This window comes from Oncorhynchus masou, chromosome 14 (genome assembly GCF_036934945.1).
Source record: "Oncorhynchus masou masou isolate Uvic2021 chromosome 14, UVic_Omas_1.1, whole genome shotgun sequence".
In the NCBI taxonomy this organism is placed as follows: domain Eukaryota; kingdom Metazoa; phylum Chordata; class Actinopteri; order Salmoniformes; family Salmonidae; genus Oncorhynchus; species Oncorhynchus masou.
In genome coordinates, this window is record NC_088225.1 from 27,508,171 (window position 1) to 27,530,416 (window position 22,246).

Genomic DNA, 22,246 nt, shown 5'->3' on the forward strand with positions numbered 1-22,246 from the left:
GCATTTAGTTAATGTGGTGCGCCATAGCGTGACTAATTCAGTCATCCAAATCTTGTATTCTCTTTCTGTTCACATTGTTCCCAAGACTGCAATGCACCTGTGTTTTAGGGGTTGCCGCAGTGTGTAGGAGGGAGATTCCTAGATGTGAGAAAGTGCAGGAGGAAATGAGATGAAGGAATGTGCAGTATCGGTGGACAAAGTTGTGTATGTAAACTGTTGGTTGCCCATGGGGCTGGAGATTGGAGGTGTCTGGTGAGACAAATGCAGGTTGAGGTCAGTGATTAACATTAGTACAGAAAGTGTCATATGCTGAAGAAGTGAAGAGAGCGTTAAAGGAAGATGTGTACATGACGGTGGTTGCTGTGAGTAGGCAGAGACCAATAAAGAGGGATGAGAATAATATGTGTTTCAGTGAGGTGGGTTTCTTGACATTTATAGCCATGGTTGTCAACTGTACTACAGAAATGGAACACAAGTCACAGAAAATAGAGGTTGTGGTGGCAGCTGCAGAGAAGTACTTGGGATTGCGAGGTTTTACTGCAGAAGACTTGCAGGGATGTTGAGTGGTAGTGTTCTGTCCTCTTAGACCGTTGGCCTGGAGTAGGATTAGATAAGGTTAAATAGTGGAATGGGGTGGTGTTTTTTTAGTGAGAGTTGCGAGGGTAATTTTCCTTTTCTTCCAATTTTGTATGACCGGAAGTTAATGTAGGTAGTGCGTGACTGAACTAAAACTCCAGTACTGTAGGTGGCGGTGTATGCACCTAAAAGTTGGATGCGGTCAGCCAACCCAATCTCAAAGAAGAATAAGCAAGACTACATTTCCTATGTTTTAAGCAACACTGAAGAAGAGCTCCGCAGAGTGCGCAGAGAAGGTAAGCTACTGTGTGTTTATTCTCTGTACAATAGGGGCAGAGTAGGATGCTAGATAACCCCATGTGAGCTATTTAATGTTCTACAGCATCAAAACAATGAATTAGGCTATTCTAAGATGTTTGACACATTGTCATCCTGAAGTAAATTACGTATCAACTGTTTAATTAGCTGGCGCTGGTTTTAACACTTGTAAACTGTTTCACCCAAAGACTAGCAACTACTTTACATAGATCTCTAGCATGAAACATGTCTAACAGCTGCCAGTTCAGTGCCTTGATGTCACGGGCTAAATTGTTCAACTAGCTAACTGCTCTGCTGGTGGTGGCTAGCTCAGTTAGCGTCTTTGTTACAACGTTAGCAAGACCAATCGACATTCTGATGTTAGTTAGCTTGCAATACTCCCTTGCCATATCCTTTAAATGTAAGACGCATTTGATCAAATGCATGTAACTAGTGTTGGAACACTGTCATGGATACAACCAGAACTACTATTTGATGCAGTTTACAGTTAGTTAGCTTGTAAACACAAGACTAACTGAACATCAAGCAATGTGTGTACTATGAGCTCCTTTGTCTGGCTCTCTGTGTAGTTCCAGGCCTCTTCATTGTTGACTTTCCTCATTACTATGTGAAGCGACTAGGGCCTTCTAATGCTAGGCCCCTGCTATGTTGTGCCAGCTATTCACTGTGTTGTTACTTGTGTGTCAGTGTTGCCAAAGTCACACACACATTCCGTTATCTCTGGCACTCTGAATAAGGTCACAGCTGAATCAACTGTCAGAAGACGTTTGACCAGTGACCACCAACACCCCAAGACGACGACGACGACAACAACACATAATTGGGAAGAAAAGAGCATTTCCACTGCTTCCCCTGCCTGCATTGACGACTGAACTTATCTGGTAGGCATGGTGAACATGTGTTAATCATGTGGATTGTATTTATTATTTTTAACCCCTTTTTCACCCCAATTTCGTGATATCCAATTGGTAGTTATAGTCTTGTCCCATTTCTGCAACTCCTGTATGGGAGAGGCGAACGTCAAGAGCCGTGCGTCCTCCAAAACACGATGCTGGCAAGCCGTACTGCTCGCTTAACCCTGAAGCTAGCCACACCAATGTGTCGGAGGAAACACCGTACAACTGGCAACCATGCATGCGCCCAGCCCGCCACAGGAGTCGCTAGAGAGATGGGACAAGGACATCCCGGCCGGCCCAACCCTGCCCTATCCCGGGCGACGCTGGGCCAATTGTGCGGCGCTTCACGGGTCTCCCAGTCGCAGCTGGATTGAACCCGCGTCTGTAGTGATGTCTCAAGCATGGCGATGCAGGGCATTAGACCGCTGCGCCACTCGGGAGGTCTCTCATGTGGACTTGAAGTGGATTGGACCTGATATCATAGGGCACAGAAGCTATGTATAGTTGTCATATTTATGGTAGTAGGCTGCTCCTGTTACTGAAGTGACACTGATCTGAAAAATCTCAGGTGTTTCTGTAGAGCTTATTCTATAGATCTAGCCTGTGTTGTGGACTGATGTTCTGCTGGTCATAACTAGGCTACGTGTCAACAAGACATTGGATGGAGAGTATCAGTATCAAATGCTGCTGTTCTGTTTAGACTCTCTTCTCCTAAATGTAGAGAGATGTTTGAATTGGGTTTTTACTGTCATTAGGATATTAACGCGTTATATCATACACCCAATCTTTTGTTTACACCATGAAGACGGTGTAGTCTTAGGCTAAATGCAGAATAATAGAGTCTTACTTGCAGAATAATAATGAACAAAATATTTTGGCCTGCAGCAGAATAGAGCAGTAGACCCACCCACATTAGCCTAAGTGCTCTTTTGCCTCTGTGCAAGGTTTTCTTGGTAATCTTGGCACATGAGACATTTTCAGGCAGCAATAACAAAGGGTACTGATTTGTGTGGCCAGATGTTAATTTCATGGACCCTTCTTGATGTTTTAATGAATGTAGCTTTATTAAATAGTTGAGTTAATTACATAGTCATAATAAGTAAAAGAAATTGGCTAATTATGATTTTTGGGTTGTCACCCTCAAAGATGTAGGCTATGCCGACTACTATGCTTAAACCCAACCATATTAAGTTTATACAGGCATGAGCCGAGGATTCATCAGAAAATATATATACGCTGTTTGTTATGTTGTATATGATATGTTGTGCTGGGTTTGCACTACTTAAGCAAATTTGTCTACTTGCACTGTCAAGGACCCAATTATAAACTGGGTTGTTCGAGCTCTGATTGCTGATTGGCTAAAAGCCGTGGTATATCAGACCTATAACACTTGTGTGATATGACAAAACATCTTTACTGTTCTAATTACGTTGGTAACCAGTTTATAATAGCAATAAAGCACCTTAAGGCTTTGTGGTATATAGCCAATATACCACAGCTAAGGGCTGTATCCAGGCACTCCGCGTTGCGTCGTGCGAAGAGCAGCACTTAGCAATGGTATATTGACTATATACCACACCCCCTCGTGCCTTATTGCTTAAATCGAACGTAAATGCCATCTCGAATGTAGAGATCCCTTGCAAGCAGGCAGACTCGGGGCATGTGGTTACCATGACGATGAATATAATCAAACAGCTCTGTCAAACAGAGATGCTAGCTAGCTACCTTGTCAAAACAGCAATCATTACATTTGTTTATTTTCAGTTATCTGCATTTATGACCATTGCAAGCATAGTATTGTAAGTATCATAATAATGTGAGCTATTATACAGAGAGAAAAATGTTTCAAGGTAGTGGCATTATTTTTTACACTTATGGCCTAATTTACGTTAGCTAGCTAGCTAAATTTACTGTTCTATGGTTCTGCTTTCTAACTTGGCTAATGTTATGTAAAGTGTTTTTCTGCCTTGTTGTTCTTAAATGTTAGGTTTACCTTGTTATTGTTTGGAGTTAAGAACTATTTCCTTTCTGTATTTTCAGTTTCAGAAAAAAAGCAACACCTCTCTTATGGATTTGTTGGGCTACTGTTTATGCTAGCTGTCAAACGGTACACCAGAACACAGCGTGGACAGCATACCCATAGTCAGAGGAGCATGTTGGGCTACTGTTTATGCTAGCTGTCAAACGGTACACCAGAACACAGCGTGGACAGCATACCCATAGTCAGAGGAGCATGTTGGGCTACTGTTTATGCTAGCTGTCAAACGGTACACCAGAACACAGCGTGGACAGCATACCCATAGTCAGAGGAGCATGTTGGGCTACTGTTTATGCTAGCTGTCAAACGGTACACCAGAACATAGAGGAGCATGTCAGAAACGGTACACCAGAACACAGGAGCATGTTGTTGGGCTACTGTTTATGCTAGCTGTCAAACGGTACACCAGAACACAGCGTGGACAGCATACCCATAGTCAGAGGAGCATGTTGGGCTACTGTTTATGCTAGCTGTCAAACGGTACACCAGAACACAGCGTGGACAGCATACCCATAGTCAGAGGAGCATGTTGGGCTACTGTTTATGCTAGCTGTCAAACGGTACACCAGAACACAGTGTGGACAGCATACCCATAGTCAGAGGAGCATGCTAGCTGATCCCATAGACTTTCAGTCATTACACTCACGCTAGTTGGCAATTGCTCCATTAACACTAATTACCTTCAACTTCATTGAAACTGCACGCAGAGACATACAAATGATATCCATGAGTTCATCTGACTGGGTAAATGGAAACAATTGATAAGTTATCAATCTCCAACTATCCCTTAAGACTCTATTGTCATGGACATTTGGGCTTCTGTTTACAAAAGCACTACTTCTGTATCTATCTATCTGCACATACTGTATCTAGGCTATGTGGCTCTCATGTAGGCTACCCCACCCACTCTATAGTGAGTCAGTTTTGAATGTGTTGGTCTTGTTTTGATGTTCTGTCTTTGGCAGAGACTGGCAAAGAGTGTCTGTCTGAGTGACAGGACCAAGCTGTCTGCAGAAAAGATGGAGGACTCTGTGAAGGCGGAGAGTGTCGCCGATGGAGGAGGCCTGGTGAATGCAGAGAAAGAGCCAGAAGACACTCTCAGGTATAGACATCTGGGATGGTCTAACTTCACTTCAGTGCTATTTCTGAAAATGGATGGGGGCTGGGCAGTTTCTGGACTGAGAGGTTTCCTCTCTCAAGTGTATGTTTGAGTGCCAGGGTGTGGGCAGGGTATGTTTCAGTTCTGTCAGATTTGGTCTGTCTCTTTTATTCCTGAGGAGAGTTGAAAACACAATGGGCTCGTTTCCCGGACACAGATTAAACCTTCTCCTGGAGTAAAAAGCTCAATGGAGAATAGGCTACATTGAAAGTGTTTTTTCTTCTTCTCCAGAACTAGGATTAATCTGGGTTTGGGAAGCCAGCCCTATGGGTCATGTAGTTAGTGTGTGCCTCTAGTTTTCCATGCGGTGTCAGCCAGTGTGCCCTCCCCACAGCCCCACAGACCTTTCTGAACTGCTGGCTGCCGGGACCAAAGAGGTTCATGAGAAGGCGGAGAACACCCAGTTTGTCAAGGACTTCCTCAGGGGGCGCATCCGCAAGGAGCTCTTCAAGGTCAGTCTGGAGAATAGAGCAGCCACTTAAGTCTTTTCTGAGACTTAGTACTGCTGCATTCACTGTCTTGAACATTATGCATCATCTGATTTATCCACAGCAGTCAGTTAAGGGTGTAGGCTTTTTGATCTAACTTTGACATCCTCACTTTGCAAACACTTTGAAAGATGTTACTGTCAAGAATCATGATGGGTCTTTCAGCACCACTGGTAATGAACAACCACTGTACTGAACAACAATATCTTGTAAGGCTTTAAAGAACATGAAGTGCTTTGACATCCTCACTTTGTGAGACTTGGCCAGGATACAGAAAGGGATGTATCTTGAAAACGTGAATGTTGACACACACACAGTATTTGAGGGACTGTCAAACATGGATTAATGAAAAATATTTGCACCTAAAATGTTTGTTTGTGGTAAAATTCTGCATCTCTCTCTCGCTCAGCTGGGTGATGTGGCCCTCTACTACACCTACGAGGCCATGGAGGAGGAGATTGAGAGGAACAAGGATCATCCTGACTTCTCCCCGCTCTACTTCCCAGAGCTGAATAGACGTGACGCCCTGTCCCGCGACCTGGACTACTTCTATGGTGAGGACTGGCGGGAGCGGGTCAGCTGCTCGCCAGCCACGCAACGCTACGTGGAACGCATCCACCAGGTGAGTAACCCAGAGGTTAGAGAGGTGGACCGGTAACCAGAAGGTCGCTGGTTCAAGTCCCAGGCTGGACGAGGAAAAAAGTGGGGGCTGAACTGGCTACTGGAGGGCTGCTGGTTTCAGATTCACATTACCACCATCCACTACCATTGTGCCTTTATGCAAGGCACTTCAGACCTAACACTACGCCATGGGTGCTGCACTGTGACTCCCTGTGCTGCTTCAATCCTCTGGTGTGTGTGTGTGGAGTCCAGGGGAGGTTGACAATACCAGAAGCCAGTGAAGTTGTATTTGTATTTAGGTGGGTCAGGAAGAGCCGGTCTTGCTGGTGGCCCATGCCTACACCCGTTACATGGGCGACCTGTCTGGGGGCCAGGTGCTGAAGAAGGTGGCCCAGCGGGCGCTGAAGTTGCCATCGACGGGCGAGGGCGTCTACTTCTACCAGTTTGACGGCATCCACAGCGCCAAGGCCTTCAAGCAGTTGTACCGGAGCCGGATGAATGAGCTGGAGCTGGACATGGCCACCAAGGACAGGCTGGTGGCGGAGGCCGTGCTGGCCTTTCAGTTCAACATGGAGGTGAGGAAGGGGAAGGGAAGATAGAGCTGGGGTTGATTAAAGAGTGAGACTGATGCACCTGCTGGTGTGGTGGGTCTTCCAGTAAACGGAGATTGCTGCACTTACTAGTGTGGTGGGTCTTCCAGTAAACGGAGATTGCTGCACTTACTAGTGTGGTGGGTCTTCCAGTAAACGGAGACTGTTGCACCTACTGGTGGTGTGGGGTCTTCCAGTAAACGGAGATTGCTGCACCTACTAGTGTGGTGGGTCTTCCAGTAAACGGAGATTGCTGCACTTACTAGTGTGGTGGGTCTTCCAGTAAACGGAGATTGCTGCACTTACTAGTGTGGTGGGTCTTCCAGTAAATGGAGACTGCTGCACCTACTGGTGTGGTGGGTCTTCCAGTAAACGGAGATTGCTGCACTTACTGGTGTGGTGGGTCTTCCAGTAAACGGAGATTGCTGCACTTACTAGTGTGGTGGGTCTTCCAGTAAACGGAGACTGCTGCACCTACTGGTGTGGTGGGTCTTCCAGTAAACGGTGGGTCTTCTAATAATTCCTTCTAGGTGATGGCTGGAAATATTGCCATTTCATATCTGTGGGTCCTTGAGTGGCGCAGCGGTCTATGGCACTGTATCGCAGTGTTAGAGGCTTCACTACATGCCCGGGTTCGATCTCGGACGGTATCAAAACCGGTCGTGATCGGGAGTCCCATAGGGCGGTGCACAATTGGCCCAGCGTCGTCCGGGTTAGGGCAGGGTTAGACCGTCATTGTAAATAAGAATTTGTTATTGCCTGACTTGCCTAGTTAAATAAAAATAGACGTTTTGTTTTCAGACGAAGCCAGGCCGCATTAGTTTAGTCTCTGAGGTAGGCCACGGTCGTTTAGTCTCTGAGGTAGGCCACGGTCGTTTAGTTACATTTCTGAGTATTGTATCATTTAATGAATCATTTAAGCTCAGTAACCAGCCACTGTATTGATCCTGTCTTTGGAGATAAGTCTTGTGCCCAGGGAAAATTAGGGTCTTTGGCCAACAGCAGATGGTTGGATTTGTGCTTATCACCGTAACCACTCTGTTAACTGGTTCTGAGAGCGTAGCCAGACAATGTGCCATCTATCATATTTCAAGTGCTCAGATGTGAGGAAGTGAATTAATGATCATATCTGGCTTCTGATTACATTACATGAATGTCAGATGTTGAACTTGATCATATTATTATTACAGTTCTGCATCATGGACATTTCTTTGACCAGTGGCACCTCCTTAAGTTAAATATCACTCCTTTCACTCGCCCACTGACCCAGTCACAATTTGAAACTGTTTGTGCTAAACTCTGGGTCAACACAATTCAGCTTACTGTTTCAGTTCAGAGATTGTGTTCATCAGGACACACAATATCAAAATGTTCCAAAGTGTTGTGAAAAATAAGCTTTCCTTATTGGACCTTTTCAGATGGTACCTCCCTGTTTAACCTTTTGCTCTGTTTTGTGCTGAGTGAAAATGAACCAGTTGTAATCCCCTGTGTTTGGTGTCAGGTATTTGATGAGCTAGAGGAGATGGGTAAGGATATCCAGGAGGAGGTCATGGACGCGGGCATGCCCGTTCACGGGGCCCATGGGACCGGAGGAGACATCAACAAATGCCCCTACTACGCCGCACAAATGGGTACGCTGACACACAACTCCTGTAGGCTCTGTCTGGAAACAAAGTGATTTGATCCAGAAAACCACCTGAAAGAAAGAATTGTTGTGCCATGTTAGCAATACGTGGGTATTAGTACCACAATACCTTTACCACACTGTCTGGCTGGCTTGGATATTTGCTTTTCACATGGTCCTTTCCAGCATGGCTCCAGCATCTACGGTGGCTCCCTAACCAGGCAGTGCAGTACTGCTTGACCTGGCTTAGTGGTGTTAAAAATGGTATGAGTGTTTCACATGGTAATGTGGGAGGTTTGCTGACTGTTCTTTGTCCTCTGTCTATCTCAGCGGCCAGTGGGGGCTCGGCGTACGTCGGTCAGCTGGCCATGGCCGTCCTCAGACACCCCACAGGCCAGGTCCTATTCGCCGCCTGGGTCGCCGCCCTCGCTGGATTGGCTGCGTGGTACTTCATGTGATCCGACCCACAGCCAATTGTTGGCTGTTCTGCAGGAAAGAAGGAGGAAAAACAGGGAGGGAAGACAAGAAGAATTGTTTTCTGAACGTATGGATGAGAACCCATCTGTACCCAGACCTTGTAACCTCCCCTCCTCCTCTCCTCTAATTTTCTCTCTCTACTACCTCCCTCTCCCTCCATCCTATATCTTCTCAGTATGGTTGGTCATATTTGTAGCTCTTAGTACCAGTTTAGAGCCATTTTTTTAAATTCAAACCTGTTATAACATTTATTTCTTCTTGAGTTGACATGAGATGACAATTGATCTGACTTGTTTAGATTATAGTGTGATTTGTTGTCAGGTTGAAGTCTCTTTAATAATCCCAAACAATTGTATTATGGAGTGATGCAGTAGAGTTGGAGGGGAAAAACGGCTATCCTGCTATGACAAAAAAGCCTTTGTGGATTTTGACACTTTATGTTGCCATGGTGATATGAAGGACTATATTCTGCTGTCCCCTGGGTGTCCTCACAATCAGTCCATCAAACCAAAATGTAATCTTGAAAATATTAGAGCAGTGAGCCTTTGCTTGAAGTGGACTGAATTAGGTGCCGGTACTTTTTCATTTAGGTGGTGGAACTGAACCAGTAGAACATTTGAGGTGCTGGCACTCCGTAGCTGTGAGCACCAGCACAACTCAAACACTGCTGAGCCAGAAACAGTCAAAGTAACACGTTCTATGCATATGTTAATATGCAGATCTGGCAAAGTGTAGGAGTATTTCTGCAGGGCAGACTACTATCTCTTTGCGTGAGTAGGTTGAGCGACATCTTTTAAAGTTTGTATTAATGGTTATGGGGTGATACTCTCTTGAGAGTAGTCCCAAGATTTGGTTATGGACAGCACAGGCTAACTGACAGTAAGAGCACACTTTTTTTTAAGAAAGGTCTAGACTTTAAAATGTTGCCAACGGTTGTCACACATCACAATGTATTATTTTTCTCTTCTCTCCAAATGAATGCAGGCAGAAAATTCCAACCTCCTGTGAAAAGCACACAGACAGTGAGTGAGTGGCAGGATGGACACTTTTTAGTTCTTGTTTTAGGATGGACGGGCAATATTGCTATTAATTTAATAGTTAATTAATTTAATTAATTTCTGAAGTGTATTTCTTTGTTTTATTCTATGTTGGACTTAGTTATCTAGTGCTGTCCAGTTCCTTGTCCTTTGCTTGGCACTCAGGCAGTCTAGAGAGGAGCAGAGTGTCTGAAAACGGACACATCCGTCCTGGAAACGTGTATAAAGTTGATTTTCAGTATTGTTGTAGGCCTGTGAACACCAGGTAGAGGCAGCGAATACAGCAGCTAGTGTAATGGTCTGGGAGGTAGGACAGGTGAGATGAGATCGGGTTAGATTGGTGAAGACAAGGCACCTCATCAGTCTGAATGGATAACATTTAAGACTTGAAAGCTATGCACCAACCTGATGAGGTTGAGCCATCGTTGTTTGATTGTGGAGAACAATGTGTTGTGCAGGTGACCATAGGTTTGTATCTGAGGAAATATAAGGGCAATACAGCATTTAGCAGATCCTTTCCAGGATTCACTCTGACATCAACATTACATTCCTTGATTTGTTTGTAGTTTTAACATTGAAGACAGCAGTTTGCGTTGTATTCTATGCTTTCGCTTGAAGATGGAGAAGTTGTTAAAGGTCAGAATGCTGAATACCAAAGGTCAAGTTGCTGACATGACATTCTCGGTTCATTATAAACAGGTTCTATGCTGTGTTCAGGTCTGTGGTTCTCTCCTATCCATCTCTGGTGTATTTGGTAGTCATTGAATTCTTTGCAGCTGTTAGATGACGTATTATGTGTTCAGTAGCCCTTCCTCCATCTGAGGTATTAATGAAACAGAATGAAACCGGGATTCTTGATTAGTCCAATAATAAATGTTTGATTTCCGTGGTATAACATTTTGCCCTAATGAACATGACCCAGGTGTAGTTATGGCTGTCCAGACCAGTCCAGAGCCTCATTAGTCATGTACGTGTTGGGTCTCAGGTTCATGTTAATGAAATTATATACTTAAGAAACATTGCAAGATTTGTCATATTTTAGTTCAATGTAAATGCAATTTTAGTATTTGTTTTCAGGGGATGGAACTGTTGCAGTATTTAGAAAATTTTGAAGGAGTTCTGGAATGACCAGACTTGGGTTGTGTTCATTAGGCACTAAACAGAAGACTGAAACAGGGAGGGACTAACTGGACTTGTCCAATTAAACTCTTCTGAAACGTGGGCCCTAATGAACACGACCCATAATCTCAGGTGTAGAGGTGTGAGTGTTGATGGCGATGGACTAATTGAAGCCTAGTGATCTGTGAGTACTTGACGTACACACGTTGCGTGACTCTTTCTTGCCTTGTCGGCTGTAATAGAAAGCAAACAGTAACCGTATTATCAAACCCATTAGTCTTGTACAGTAAGTACACTGCAAGCTAACTCAAGCTTTATCAGTGACTGGCGATTTACTACAAATGTCACTGGTCTCATTTTGTGAAAGAAGAATATCACAGGAATACATTATAGTAAAATAAATGGTTGAATTTCCTGTATACTTGTCATTATTTTATGTGTTGAGACATTTTCCCTGTTTGAATATATTCCTTGTGTTCCTAAGATACACATATCCAACTGCTAACAGATCTGTGCTTAGTAATGTCACTTGCAATTCAGCTCTTATTACTTAAAGTACAGACAGGGAAAGTATTAGACCAGGGTCATTGACCCGTTCTCCAGTAGTTTATTTCCACTGTTCACATGTCAGCAATAAGACATTAACAATTCATTTAGATTTCACTTTAATTATAGATGTTATTTACTTCTCGAACATGAAACATTGGTATGGTTGCAATATCAACAGCTGTGTATTTACAAATATAACTAGGCAGAATGGAGGTACATGAAAGTGTGCTGCTTTGAGTGAATTCTCAGATTCATCAAGAGAGAAGGGGTTGACAAGGAGCAGAGTAAGAGGGAAGAGGTCCAGCCACCTCTGATCCAACTGGTTTGAGTCATGCCCATCCTGGATGACTGGGTTCTCAGACCCAAATGCATCTCCACACACATTACTTTTTTTTATGTAACAAAGGTATATCAGCCAGACAACTTCCTCTATCTCACCATAGCTGTTTGACAGTACTAATGCTGTTACTAGGTTGGTACGACTCGTTGCAGTGGCTAGCTAGATAGGAAGCAGAGTTAACATCACAGAACTTATTACACATTTTATGATATCAGGATCTCGATGAAAACAAAGTTCCTTATTGCAGCTCAGGCCTTTTAAATTACATTGATTTTCTATTCTTATACCCTAAGTGTACAAACCTTTAGGAATAACTTATTTCCATGACAGACTGACCAGGTGAAAGCTATGATCCCTTATTAATGACACTTCAATTTACTTCCATCAGTGTAGATGAAGGGGAGGAGACCGGTTAAAGAAGGATTTTTAAGCTTTGAGACCAGACTTGTATTGTGTGTGTGTACCATTCAGAGAGTGAATGGGCAAGACAAAAGTTTGAAATGCCTTTGAACAGGGTATGATAGTAGGTACCAGGCGCACCAGTTTGAGTGTCACAAACTGCAGTGTTGCTGGGTTTTTCCACAGTTTCCTGTGTGTATCAAGAATGGTCCACCACCCAAAGGACATCCAGCCAACTGGACACAACTGTGGGAAGCATTGGAGTCAACATGGACCAGCATCCCTGTGGAACGCATGACACATTGTAGAGTCCATTCCCTGATGAATTGAGGCTGTTCTGAGGAGAAAAGGGGGTGCAACTCAATATTATGGAGGTGTCTAATGTTTTGAATATCCATGTTTCTAGCCATCACTGGCAACAGTGTATTCCTCAAAGACAGCAGACAGACCATACTTTGAGTGACTGACTGCTCTGCTATCACATGGTTAGGAATCTGATGGACAGGAACATTAGGAAAATCTATGGAATACCCTTCGCTTTACGTACGGATCACGTACCCCAATCTTTTGAACATGTGGTCATTTAAGATGTAGAATTATATTTGTGGATGAATTTACTTCTGCCCAATGCCTTTTAGGATATGCTTGAAGACCATTGCGCAACATTTTCGCACATTTAACACCATCTAAAACACAACAAGCCTAAGGGGCAGTCACTTCCTGGTACTTCCAGAGCATATTTCCTCTTGGATTTGGGTTTTAGGCAGCAGGTATGAGTTAGGACCACATTCTGTTTGAGTCTGTTTCAGTCCATTGTCTTCCACTGCTATGGAACTGATCAAGGATGAAAGGAGATCTATGAAGGTAGATCTGGGGTAACCAGTCTTGTCCAGTGCCAGAGTAGGATACAGTAGACATCATCCCTCCAACACTCTCCCACCACCTGTCCGCATATCTGGTCTCTCCTTGTGGCTGTCTTCTTAGGGCATCATCTCTCTACCCTCGGACACTCGCCTCAGTTCCCAGTGGACCTTTTACCTTTCAGTATTAAAAAAAGAAACAGAATTACTGCATGTGTTTTCAAAACCAGCATATGACAAACTACTATCCCTCCACCCATTGAAAATGACAGCAAAACATTGATTTGAATTGGGATGTCTTTTCTAGTAATTATATTTCTATGGTTAAACAATTGTGTGTATGCATGTACACTACATGATCAAAAGTAGGTGGTTGAAAAAGTTGTCACAATCTCATTCCAAAATCATGGGCATTAATATGGAGTTTGTCCCCCTTTGCTGCTATAACAGCCTCCACTCGTCTGGGAAGGCTTTCCATTAGATTTTGGAACATTTCTGCAGGGACTTGCTTCCTTTCAGCCATAAGAGCATTAGTAAGGTTGGGTACTGATGATGATGGGTGATTAGGCCTGGCTCCCAGTCAGCTTTCAAATTCATCTCATAGGTGTTTGATGGAGTTGAGGTCAGGGCTCTATGCAGGCCAGTCAAGTTCTTCCACACTGATCTCAACAAACCATTTCTGTATGGACCTTGCTTTGTGCACAGGGGCATTGTCATGCTGAAACAGGAAAGGGCCTTCCCCAAACTGTTGCCACAAAGTTGGAAGCACAGGATGGTCTAGAATGTCATTGCATGCTGTAGCGTTAACATTTCCCTTCACAGAAACTCAGGGGTCTAGCCTGAATCATCAAAAACAGCCCCAGACCATAATTCCTCCTCCTCCAGACTTTACAGTTGGCACTATGCATTCGGGTAGGGAGTGTTCACCTGGCATCCGCCAAATTCAGATTCGTCCATTGGACTGCCAGATGGTGAAGTATGACTCATCACTACAGAGAACGCGTTTCCACTGCTCCAGAGTCCAATGGCGGCAAGCTTTACACCACTCCAGCTGACGCTAGGCATTGCTTGTGTGGTGATCTTAGACTTGTCTGCTGGGCCATGGAAACCCTTTTCAGGAAGCTCCCGATGAACAGTTCTTGTGCTGACGTTGCTTCTAGAGGCAGTTTGGAACTAGTAGTGAGTGTTGCAACCGAGGACAGACGAGCTTGTGTGGCCTACCACTTCGCGGCTGAACCGTTGTTGCTCCTTGACGTTCCCACTTCACAATAACAGCACTTACAGTTGGCCGGGGCAGCTCTATCAGGGCAGAAATTTTTCGAACTGACCTGTTGGAAATGTGGCATCCTATGACGGTGCCACGTTGAAAGTCCCTGAGATCTTCAGTAAGGCCAGTCTACTGCCAATGTTTGTCTATGAAGATTGCATGGCTGTGTGCTCGATTTTATACATCTGTCAGCAACGGGTGTCTCAAATAGCCGAATCAACTAATTTGAAGGGGAGTCCACATACATGCATACAAAAGTATGTATGCAACTTTATACAGATGACAGTCACAAACCAGCTGACTGACAAACGGTGTGCCACGAACCAGTGTGTTCCAGAAACAGTTTATCCCACATATGCATGTGCACAAGTGGCAAAGGCAACATCATGACTAAAGTGTCCTACCTGGTTTGTGACTGTCAGGTGAAGACATCATGATTATATAGGTTTGTGACTGTCAGGTGAAGACATCATGATTATATAGTGTCCTACCTGGTTTGTGACTGTCAGGTGAAGACATCATGATTATATAGTGTCCTACCTGGTTTGTGACTGTCAGGTGAAGACATCGTGACTTGTGTCCTACCTGGTTTGTGACTGTTAGGTGGAGCTAAACAATTGTTTTAACTTGGTGAAGAAGCCCTGCTCCTGCTTGCTCTCTCCTACCTCCTCTTGCCTGTCCTGCCCTGCCTCAGACTGCTTACCACTGCCCCCACCTGGTCAGAAACATGTATTACGTGAGCCAAGATTTTAGGAATAAAAGCATTGTCAGCTTTCATGAGCAGAGCTGGGACCTCAACTAATTGTAAACCAAATGAAGGGGAACAGGTAAGTGTGCAGTCAGTGTGTAGGAACCTAGCGCAGAAACAGTGTGTGTGTATGTGTGCCACTACCTGCAGTGGTGCTTGTGACACCATTGACTGTCCCCTCCACTTCAGTCTCATCCTCTGCGTAGCTCATGAGCAGAGCTTTTTGTCTGTCTGTCAGGATCCTGCTCACACACAACAGTGGAGACCGTGAGGAATGAGCATCTAACATTTGTCAGAGATGCAGAGATGGCATCTAAAGGTGTATTGTGCAGTAACTTACTACAGAGATGGCATCTAAAGATGTACTGTGAGTAACTTACTACAGAGATGGCATCTAAAGGTGTATTGTGCAGTAACTTACTACAGAGATGGCATCTAAAGGTGTACTGTGAGTAACTTACTACAGAGATGGTATCTAAAGGTGTATTGTGTGTAGCTTACTACAGAGATGGTATCTAAAGGTGTATTGTGAGTAACTTACTACAGAGATGGTATCTAAAGGTGTATTGTGTGTAGCTTACTACAGAGATGGTATCTTAAGGTGTATTATGTGTAACTTACTACAGAGATGGTATCTAAAGGTGTATTGTGTGTAACTTACTACAGAGATGGTATCTAAAGGTGTACTGTGTGTAGCTTACTTGGGGACTCGGACTTTGACGTGAACGTAGTGATCTCCGTAACCATAGCCACTGATCCGTGCGATGCCCTTCCCAGAGAGGAGGATCCTCTGGTCTGTTTGGATCCCAGCAGGGATCTACAAGAGGATTCACCAATCACAGTTAGTTACTGGCCATGGATCCATCACTCTTATGTATGTAGGTGTGTCACAGAAAGGTTGGTCTGTCCGTGTGTCTCTCACCGAGAGGTTGACTGTCTCGTAGAGGCCCTGTGCCCGGGCCGTGCCCCCCAGTACAGCCTGAGCCACAGAGATCAGCACGTCAGAGTGGATGTCTGCGCCGTCCCGTCTGAAAACTGGGCTCTTCTGGACCCGAAACGTGATGAACACCTCCTTCTTCCCCACAGGCATCCTGACCGTCTGGCCGTCCTCAACACCTGCAAAGAGACAACACAGCCAGTTAACCTGGGTGTGCGCACTACACAACTTTCAAAATCCTAACATCGCTGAGCCTCTCACATTAAACAACTGTCTTCCTTGTCGTTTTTTGTCTTTCCAACGTAGTGGTGTGCACTACACGATGTGCCACAGTACAGGGTCACACACTACACGATGTGCCACAGTACAGGGTCACACACTACACGATGTGGCACAGTACAGGGTCACACTACACGATTCTCCATACAGACATGCTGTCTCATGAAAACAATGATGCAATTAAATTGTTAACGTAGCTAGAACAAATCAGCCTCAAACCTTTTCAGTCAGACATTCACACCTAGTTGAAATATCTAACGATTTGACACTTTGGCTTCGGTTAAAGGCAAGTACAAAGGCATATTAGTAGTAGTTGTTATTGTTCCTTCTCGAGAGTACACATTCTGGGTGACGCCATCATCTCCCTGGCTTCTTCTCTGGAGACCTCTCATTGGCTATTGCTGAACACCGTTCCCAAAACCTGTTGTTGTACATCTCATACTTCAAGAGCATTGCAGATTTTGTGCCGATAAAATCAAACAGGTTTGAAAATATCAGGACGTCTGGGACGCTCAAAGACGGGATCAGTAGCCCTCAGATTACATCTCTGACCCGCTCACGTTACACCACCTCACGTTACACCACCTCACGTTACACCACCTCACGTTACACCACCTCACGTTACACCACCTCACGTTACACCACCTCACGTTACACCACCTCACGTTACACCACCTCACGTTACACCACCTCACGTTACACCACCTCACGTTACACCAATTATAGCGTTTTAAACATTAGGGACGGCTTCATCCAGCATTATAGAGTTTTATAAACGTTTAAAACAGTTTAGAAGAGAATTATGGGGTGGCAGGTAGCCTAGCGGTTAGAGCTTTGGGCCAGTAACCAAAAGTTGGCTGGACCAAATCTCCAAGCTGACAAGGTAAAAATCTGTCGTTCTGACAGCCTCTCTACTGTATACAGCCTCTCTACTGTATACAGCCTCTCTACTGTATACAGCCTCTCTACTGTATACAGCCTCTCTACTGTATACAGCCTTGCTACTGTTATTTTTCACAGTTGTTTTTATTTCTTTATTTACCCATTGTTCACCTAATACCTTTTTTGCATTGTTGGTTAGAGCCTGTAAGTGAGCATTTAACTGTAAGGTCTACAACACCGGTTGTATTTGATAACTCACTGTTCCCCGGTAGGCCGTCATTGTAAATAAGAATTTGTTCTTAACTGACTTGCCTAGTTAAATAAAGGTTGAATTTCAAAAATGATTAGTGATCTTAATGAGAAAAGGAAGAGATTCAGGATGAGAAGGCTGCTCCTGGGTCTCTCTGTGGGTGCACATTAGAAAATGCATACTACGTTTAGATCAAGTATGGTTTTGAAAGATACCAGATAAGACTGGGTAGGTATAGGAGTGAGAGTCAGTGTGTGGGTGTGTCTCACCTGCTGGGACAGGGACCATTACTGTCTTTTTCTGTCTGGTCTGTCCGGTCCCGTGACAGGAGTTACATGGGGTGGAGATCACAGTGCCTTTCCCATTACACCGACGGCATGTCGACCGCATCACAAAGGGGCCCGTGTTCACCGTCTCCTGTACAGGGCAAAACACACAAGCACATGAGACAAGCACGTGAGACAAGCACGTGAGACAAGCACGTGAGACACGAAGACTTCACGCCACACATCATGTCACCTACCATGCCAGAGCCGTTGCAGTAGTGGCAGTGCACAACCTTGGTGCCAGGCTCGCTCCCTTTGCCATCACATCGCTGGCAGCTGGCCTCAGTGTTGAACGCCATCTCTTTGTTGACCCCCTTGGCAGCTTGGGTGAACGTCAGCTCCATGATAAACTGGGAGGAAAGGAGGGACAAGGGATTCATATTGGATGTCTTTAACAAAAAGTTTACACTCCTAAAGAAGTAATTGCTTCTTGCTTTAACTTCCTGGCATGGGCTCACTCAATATCACCTCACTGAACATTGACTTGAATGAGCAGTCAAAACTTCTGTTTGTGCTGTATAGCCAACTCATATGGTGGTTGTCATGCACAGACACCGCAAGCAGATCTGGGATTAGGCTAATCGTAACCCCTTCCCCAAACCCCTTGGTTCTAAAAGCAGTATAGCATCCCCACTACATACCTCCTGTGGCTGATCAAATACGGCATTGAAGTCGCCGAAGCCACGGCTTCCAGAGAACTCCCCAAAGATCTTGCGGAACAGTTCCTCTGGGTCCACGCTGTTGGCCTGTCCGCTCCAGTACTGCTGGTGTCCACCACTGCCCGCCTGGCTGGCGTCGAACCCTGCCACCCCGTACGTGTCATACTGCTTCCTCTTCACCTCGTCACTCAGCACCTGGGGGAGGACAAAGCAGGAAGTAAGATGCACTGTCCTCCAATAAGACCAGGCAGTTCCTTCATTGAGTCAAGTGGTTCTGATGTTTCGTTTACTTGATTAACTGACACTTTCTTCCAGAGTGACATCAAATAGTACCAAGAAACCGGTTAGGAAAGTAACGAACTAGTGATTCCACATCAGCTACACAAGTCACAGAAATATTGCTATCCTTTAATCTAATTTTAGTTTCTTAAAAGGGGAAGCCCATTTTGAAGAAGGTCAGCCAAACCTCATAAGCTTCAGCCAGCTGAGCAAATTTCTCCTTGGCCTTAGGGTCTTCCTTGTTGGTGTCAGGGTGATACTTCTTAGCCATCTGAAGAGGGACAACAACAAAAGTTATCTTTCAACAACTATCAGGTGTGTGATTGGTGACAGCTAAGGATCAATACAGCAAGTCAACACTATACAGAAATCACACACACCTGATAATAAGCTTTCTTGATCTCTTTCTGGGTGGCAGTGCGTGGTACCTCCAACACCGTGTAGAAGTCCTGTTTGTTGGAGGCTGGGGCACTTGTGTGGAAGGACAGTGTGCAGATGACATGGGGAGATTTAACACCTGGAACTACCAAGAAAGGGCTTGTGAGTAGATTACACCTGGCAACATGACTGGCTTATTATTGTTGTCATCTATTTCCAAGGTAGCTACAGGCCTGTACACTCACAATTCATCTGTAACACTAAGCAGGGCTCGATATATCTGAGGACTCAATCAAATACATAAAGTTAGCTGCTGTCTGTGATGACCAACTCTTGGGCCAATACATTTCCAGCAAACGCCAGTTTGCATATATAAGGTGGCATATATAACTAGCTAATCAGGGATCACGCAGATACAGCTAGTTCAACGCAATGTTTGACTGTACAATTCAGTAGCTATTACTGACAGTCCGTTCAAGATCATCAGTGCTGTGACCTGACATTACTTTCCTTGCAATGGCTATGGAGCTGCAGGCTTGCTACAGTACCAAACACCTCCAGCAATTTGAATGCGTATAAGCTAACTACTAGCTAGTTAGCTTGCCAGCTATGTGCTGAGCTAAGGTTAGTCTGTCTTTCAGTTGTATCGTTAGGAATGTTACCGTGGTGTCAATGTTTTTGTTGTTGGAGACTGTCAGTTGTGTCCAAAAAGGAGAATGGAAACTACGAGAAACGCTAGCATCAAGCTAGCCTAGCTTGCTAGTTAGGCCGTCTCTGTGCACCCACCTGACAGCCCTCTCAATGTCAACGCATTCCCCGTGCCCCCACGCATTGCATTGCTTCCCGGCCAGAATTTCTGTGCTCCAAAAGTCGACAGACTTCTTGAGCCTCCATTGGAAGAAAGGGCCAAAGCACGACGGTGACCAGAGGACACAGCAACTGTTATCCAACGTGTGGAGAAACGAGCCGCTGAGGACGCCATCATTACTTTACTGCTGTTAATCAGCTGGGACTGCGCATGTGCAAGTAACGTTGTGTCACGGACATGCGCAGAAGAGTTGACTGTCAATAAATATATTTTTTGTTTCAAGATGTTCGCAAATTAACTTTCACTCTGTTGAAACATCTGTACTTGAGAAACTGTGGAATATTATTTAAACAGTTGTATCCCATGTAGTCCACTTCTTACTCACGGCAATTAGGATTAAACGTTTCAAAACAGAAACATTTGTATTTTACCGTGGTCAATCATCATTGATGTAGCTAAACAGGGGTCTGAGTCGATCGTCGATTGAATCGCTCACACAGTACAGCGAGTTGTGACAGTGCTGAACTCGAGAACTGTCATCTGGAAAGGAGTGTGCTGCTGAGTGCTCGCTCTTTTCGAATAGTATCAACACGACAGAGATACCCGGAAGGCACGAAAGTTAATTCAGGGGACTAGAATGAATCGTTTCAAGACCTCCAAATTCAAAAACACCACCCCGAAGATCGCCAAGAAAGATGTAAGTAATGAGCGTTGCAAGAAAGCCTCGCCAGCATTGGTTTTTAGCAACGGTGAAGAAGACGGAATGGAGTTGTGTTTTGGGGAACGTCTGAAAATGTTTGGAGGAAATTGAACTTCCTGCATATCTGCAGAAGGCTGCTGCATCGCAAGAGTGTGTCGGTAGAGAAACAATAGTCTAACGAAAACCAAGTGCAAACCGCGAAGGCTGCTAACGTGACAGTGTTAACCATGTGGTTATTGTTATCTAGCTAGCTTTCAGCAGTCTATGCAAATTCCACGTTTGAAATTGACAGCGGTTCGTATTGGTCAGGATTGTCAGATGTTACAGATAGGCAGGCTGTGATGCCCATCATCACTGAATAGCCACATTGTTTCGAATGTTTCAAATTCCTGCTCTCATTGTAACCGGTCATCATTCTACAATGTAGCAGCAATGCTCAGATTTGAGTTCTCAAGTGCACTGTACATACAGTGCGTATCCCTACGCCATTTAACAAAGCTCCTCTCTGTCAACCAATGACTGTAGGCTGTGAGTAAGATACACAGTAGTGGTGTCATGCCATCGGTTATGAAACATACCATTACTTGGATGCTTATTCTCCATGTAGCAAACCTCCACACAGTCTCACAGTGTGAGTGAGTTCCAGCTGCAGAGCAGATCTCTGATCCTGTTACGAGGACTGCCTCAGAAAAGCAACACTCAAAGCACCATCTCAAATGTTAGGAGCGAGGGAGAACTCCAAGGAGTAAGTGAGTGAGAATGGGCACCTTGTTCTCTTTATGCCTGGCTGCCTGTGGAGCAGTAATGTGTGTTTCCTGAGAGAGAGAAACTAGCTGTTTTGCTGGGCTCTCAGACACTGTCTGGGCTGCTAAGTGCTCTTGTACCTTCCCTGCCGGAGCCCGCGACAGTGTTCGGGCCTGTTGTCTGACATGGTTTGCCCATAACGGTTTTGGCAGCAGTGGTATTCAAACACACGGCGCTCCTGCCTATGCCCTGTTGTTAGTGTTGTGAAAGGAGGTTTTAGAATACGCATCGCAGGGAGTCGCTCCCACTTCCTTAACATTCTGCTGATTCAACATGGACGGCAGAGGGTGTGTGTAACAACATGCCCTCTGATACCCTCTTCCTTATTATGACAGTCTGAATCTTCCCTATTATGACAGTTAGTCTGAATCTTCCCTATTATGACAGTTAGTCTGAATCTTCCCTATTATGACAGTTAGTCTGAATCTTCCCTATTATGACAGTTAGTCTGAATCTTCCACAGCTCCGTAGGCAAGCACCATGGTCTTGTAGCGGATGCGAGCTTCAACTGGAAGCCAGTGGAGAGAGCGGAGGAGCGGGGTGACGTGAGAGAACTTGGGAAGGTTGAACACCAGACGGGCTGCGGCGTTCTGGATGAGTTGTAGGGGTTTGATGGCACAGGCAGGAGCCCAGCCAACAGCGAGTTGCAGTAATCCAGACGGGAGATGACAAGTGCCTGGATTAGGACCTGCGCCGCTTCCTGTGTGAGGCAGGGGCGTACTCATGGATGTTGTAGAGCATGAACCTACAGGAACGGCCACCGCCTTGATGTTAGTTGAGAACGACAGGGTGTTGTCCAGGATCACGCCAAGGTTCTTAGCGCTCTGGGAGGAGGAAA

At 44.9% G+C, this 22,246-nt stretch overlaps 3 protein-coding genes across 6 annotated transcripts in view; 2 read left to right on the forward strand and 1 right to left on the reverse strand.

Moving 5' to 3' along the window:
• Positions 1 to 801: 801 nt before the first annotated feature.
• hmox2b (heme oxygenase 2b) lies at positions 802 to 11,357 on the forward strand. The gene is made up of 8 exons (XM_064987076.1): positions 802 to 872; positions 1,632 to 1,775; positions 4,794 to 4,930; positions 5,322 to 5,439; positions 5,885 to 6,097; positions 6,396 to 6,671; positions 8,188 to 8,317; positions 8,641 to 11,357. The coding sequence occupies exons 3-8, from the start codon at positions 4,848 to 4,850 to the stop codon at positions 8,766 to 8,768; spliced, it is 948 nt and encodes a 315-aa protein (XP_064843148.1). The 5' UTR covers positions 802 to 872; positions 1,632 to 1,775; positions 4,794 to 4,847; the 3' UTR covers positions 8,769 to 11,357.
• A 157-nt stretch (positions 11,358 to 11,514) lies between these two features.
• dnaja3a (DnaJ heat shock protein family (Hsp40) member A3a) lies at positions 11,515 to 20,110 on the reverse strand. Of its 3 annotated transcripts, none has more exons than XM_064987081.1 (11): positions 19,883 to 20,110; positions 19,099 to 19,235; positions 18,906 to 18,989; positions 18,422 to 18,634; positions 17,978 to 18,130; positions 17,724 to 17,871; positions 16,029 to 16,222; positions 15,808 to 15,923; positions 15,251 to 15,348; positions 15,024 to 15,073; positions 11,515 to 13,269 (listed from the first exon to the last, which is right to left on the reverse strand). In XM_064987081.1, exons 1-11 carry the CDS (start codon positions 20,079 to 20,081, stop codon positions 13,228 to 13,230), a joined length of 1,434 nt encoding a protein of 477 aa, XP_064843153.1. In that variant the 5' UTR covers positions 20,082 to 20,110; the 3' UTR covers positions 11,515 to 13,227. The 3 variants fall into 3 exon arrangements, with proteins under 3 accessions (XP_064843153.1, XP_064843152.1, XP_064843154.1); XM_064987080.1 differs by having other exon boundaries at positions 19,099 to 19,241; positions 19,883 to 20,109; XM_064987082.1 differs by lacking the exon at positions 15,024 to 15,073 and having other exon boundaries at positions 19,099 to 19,241; positions 19,883 to 20,109.
• A 62-nt stretch (positions 20,111 to 20,172) lies between these two features.
• The window catches only part of LOC135554667 (coronin-7-like), a 35,638-nt gene continuing 33,564 nt past the window's right edge, over positions 20,173 to 22,246 (forward strand). Inside the window, exon 1 of one of the 2 annotated variants that reach the window (XM_064987083.1) lies at positions 20,173 to 20,601. In XM_064987083.1, the coding sequence (XP_064843155.1) occupies positions 20,542 to 20,601 (60 nt within the window). In that variant the 5' untranslated portion in view covers positions 20,173 to 20,541. The remainder of the gene's footprint in view (positions 20,602 to 22,246) is intronic. The other variant, XM_064987084.1, reaches the window with a different exon arrangement.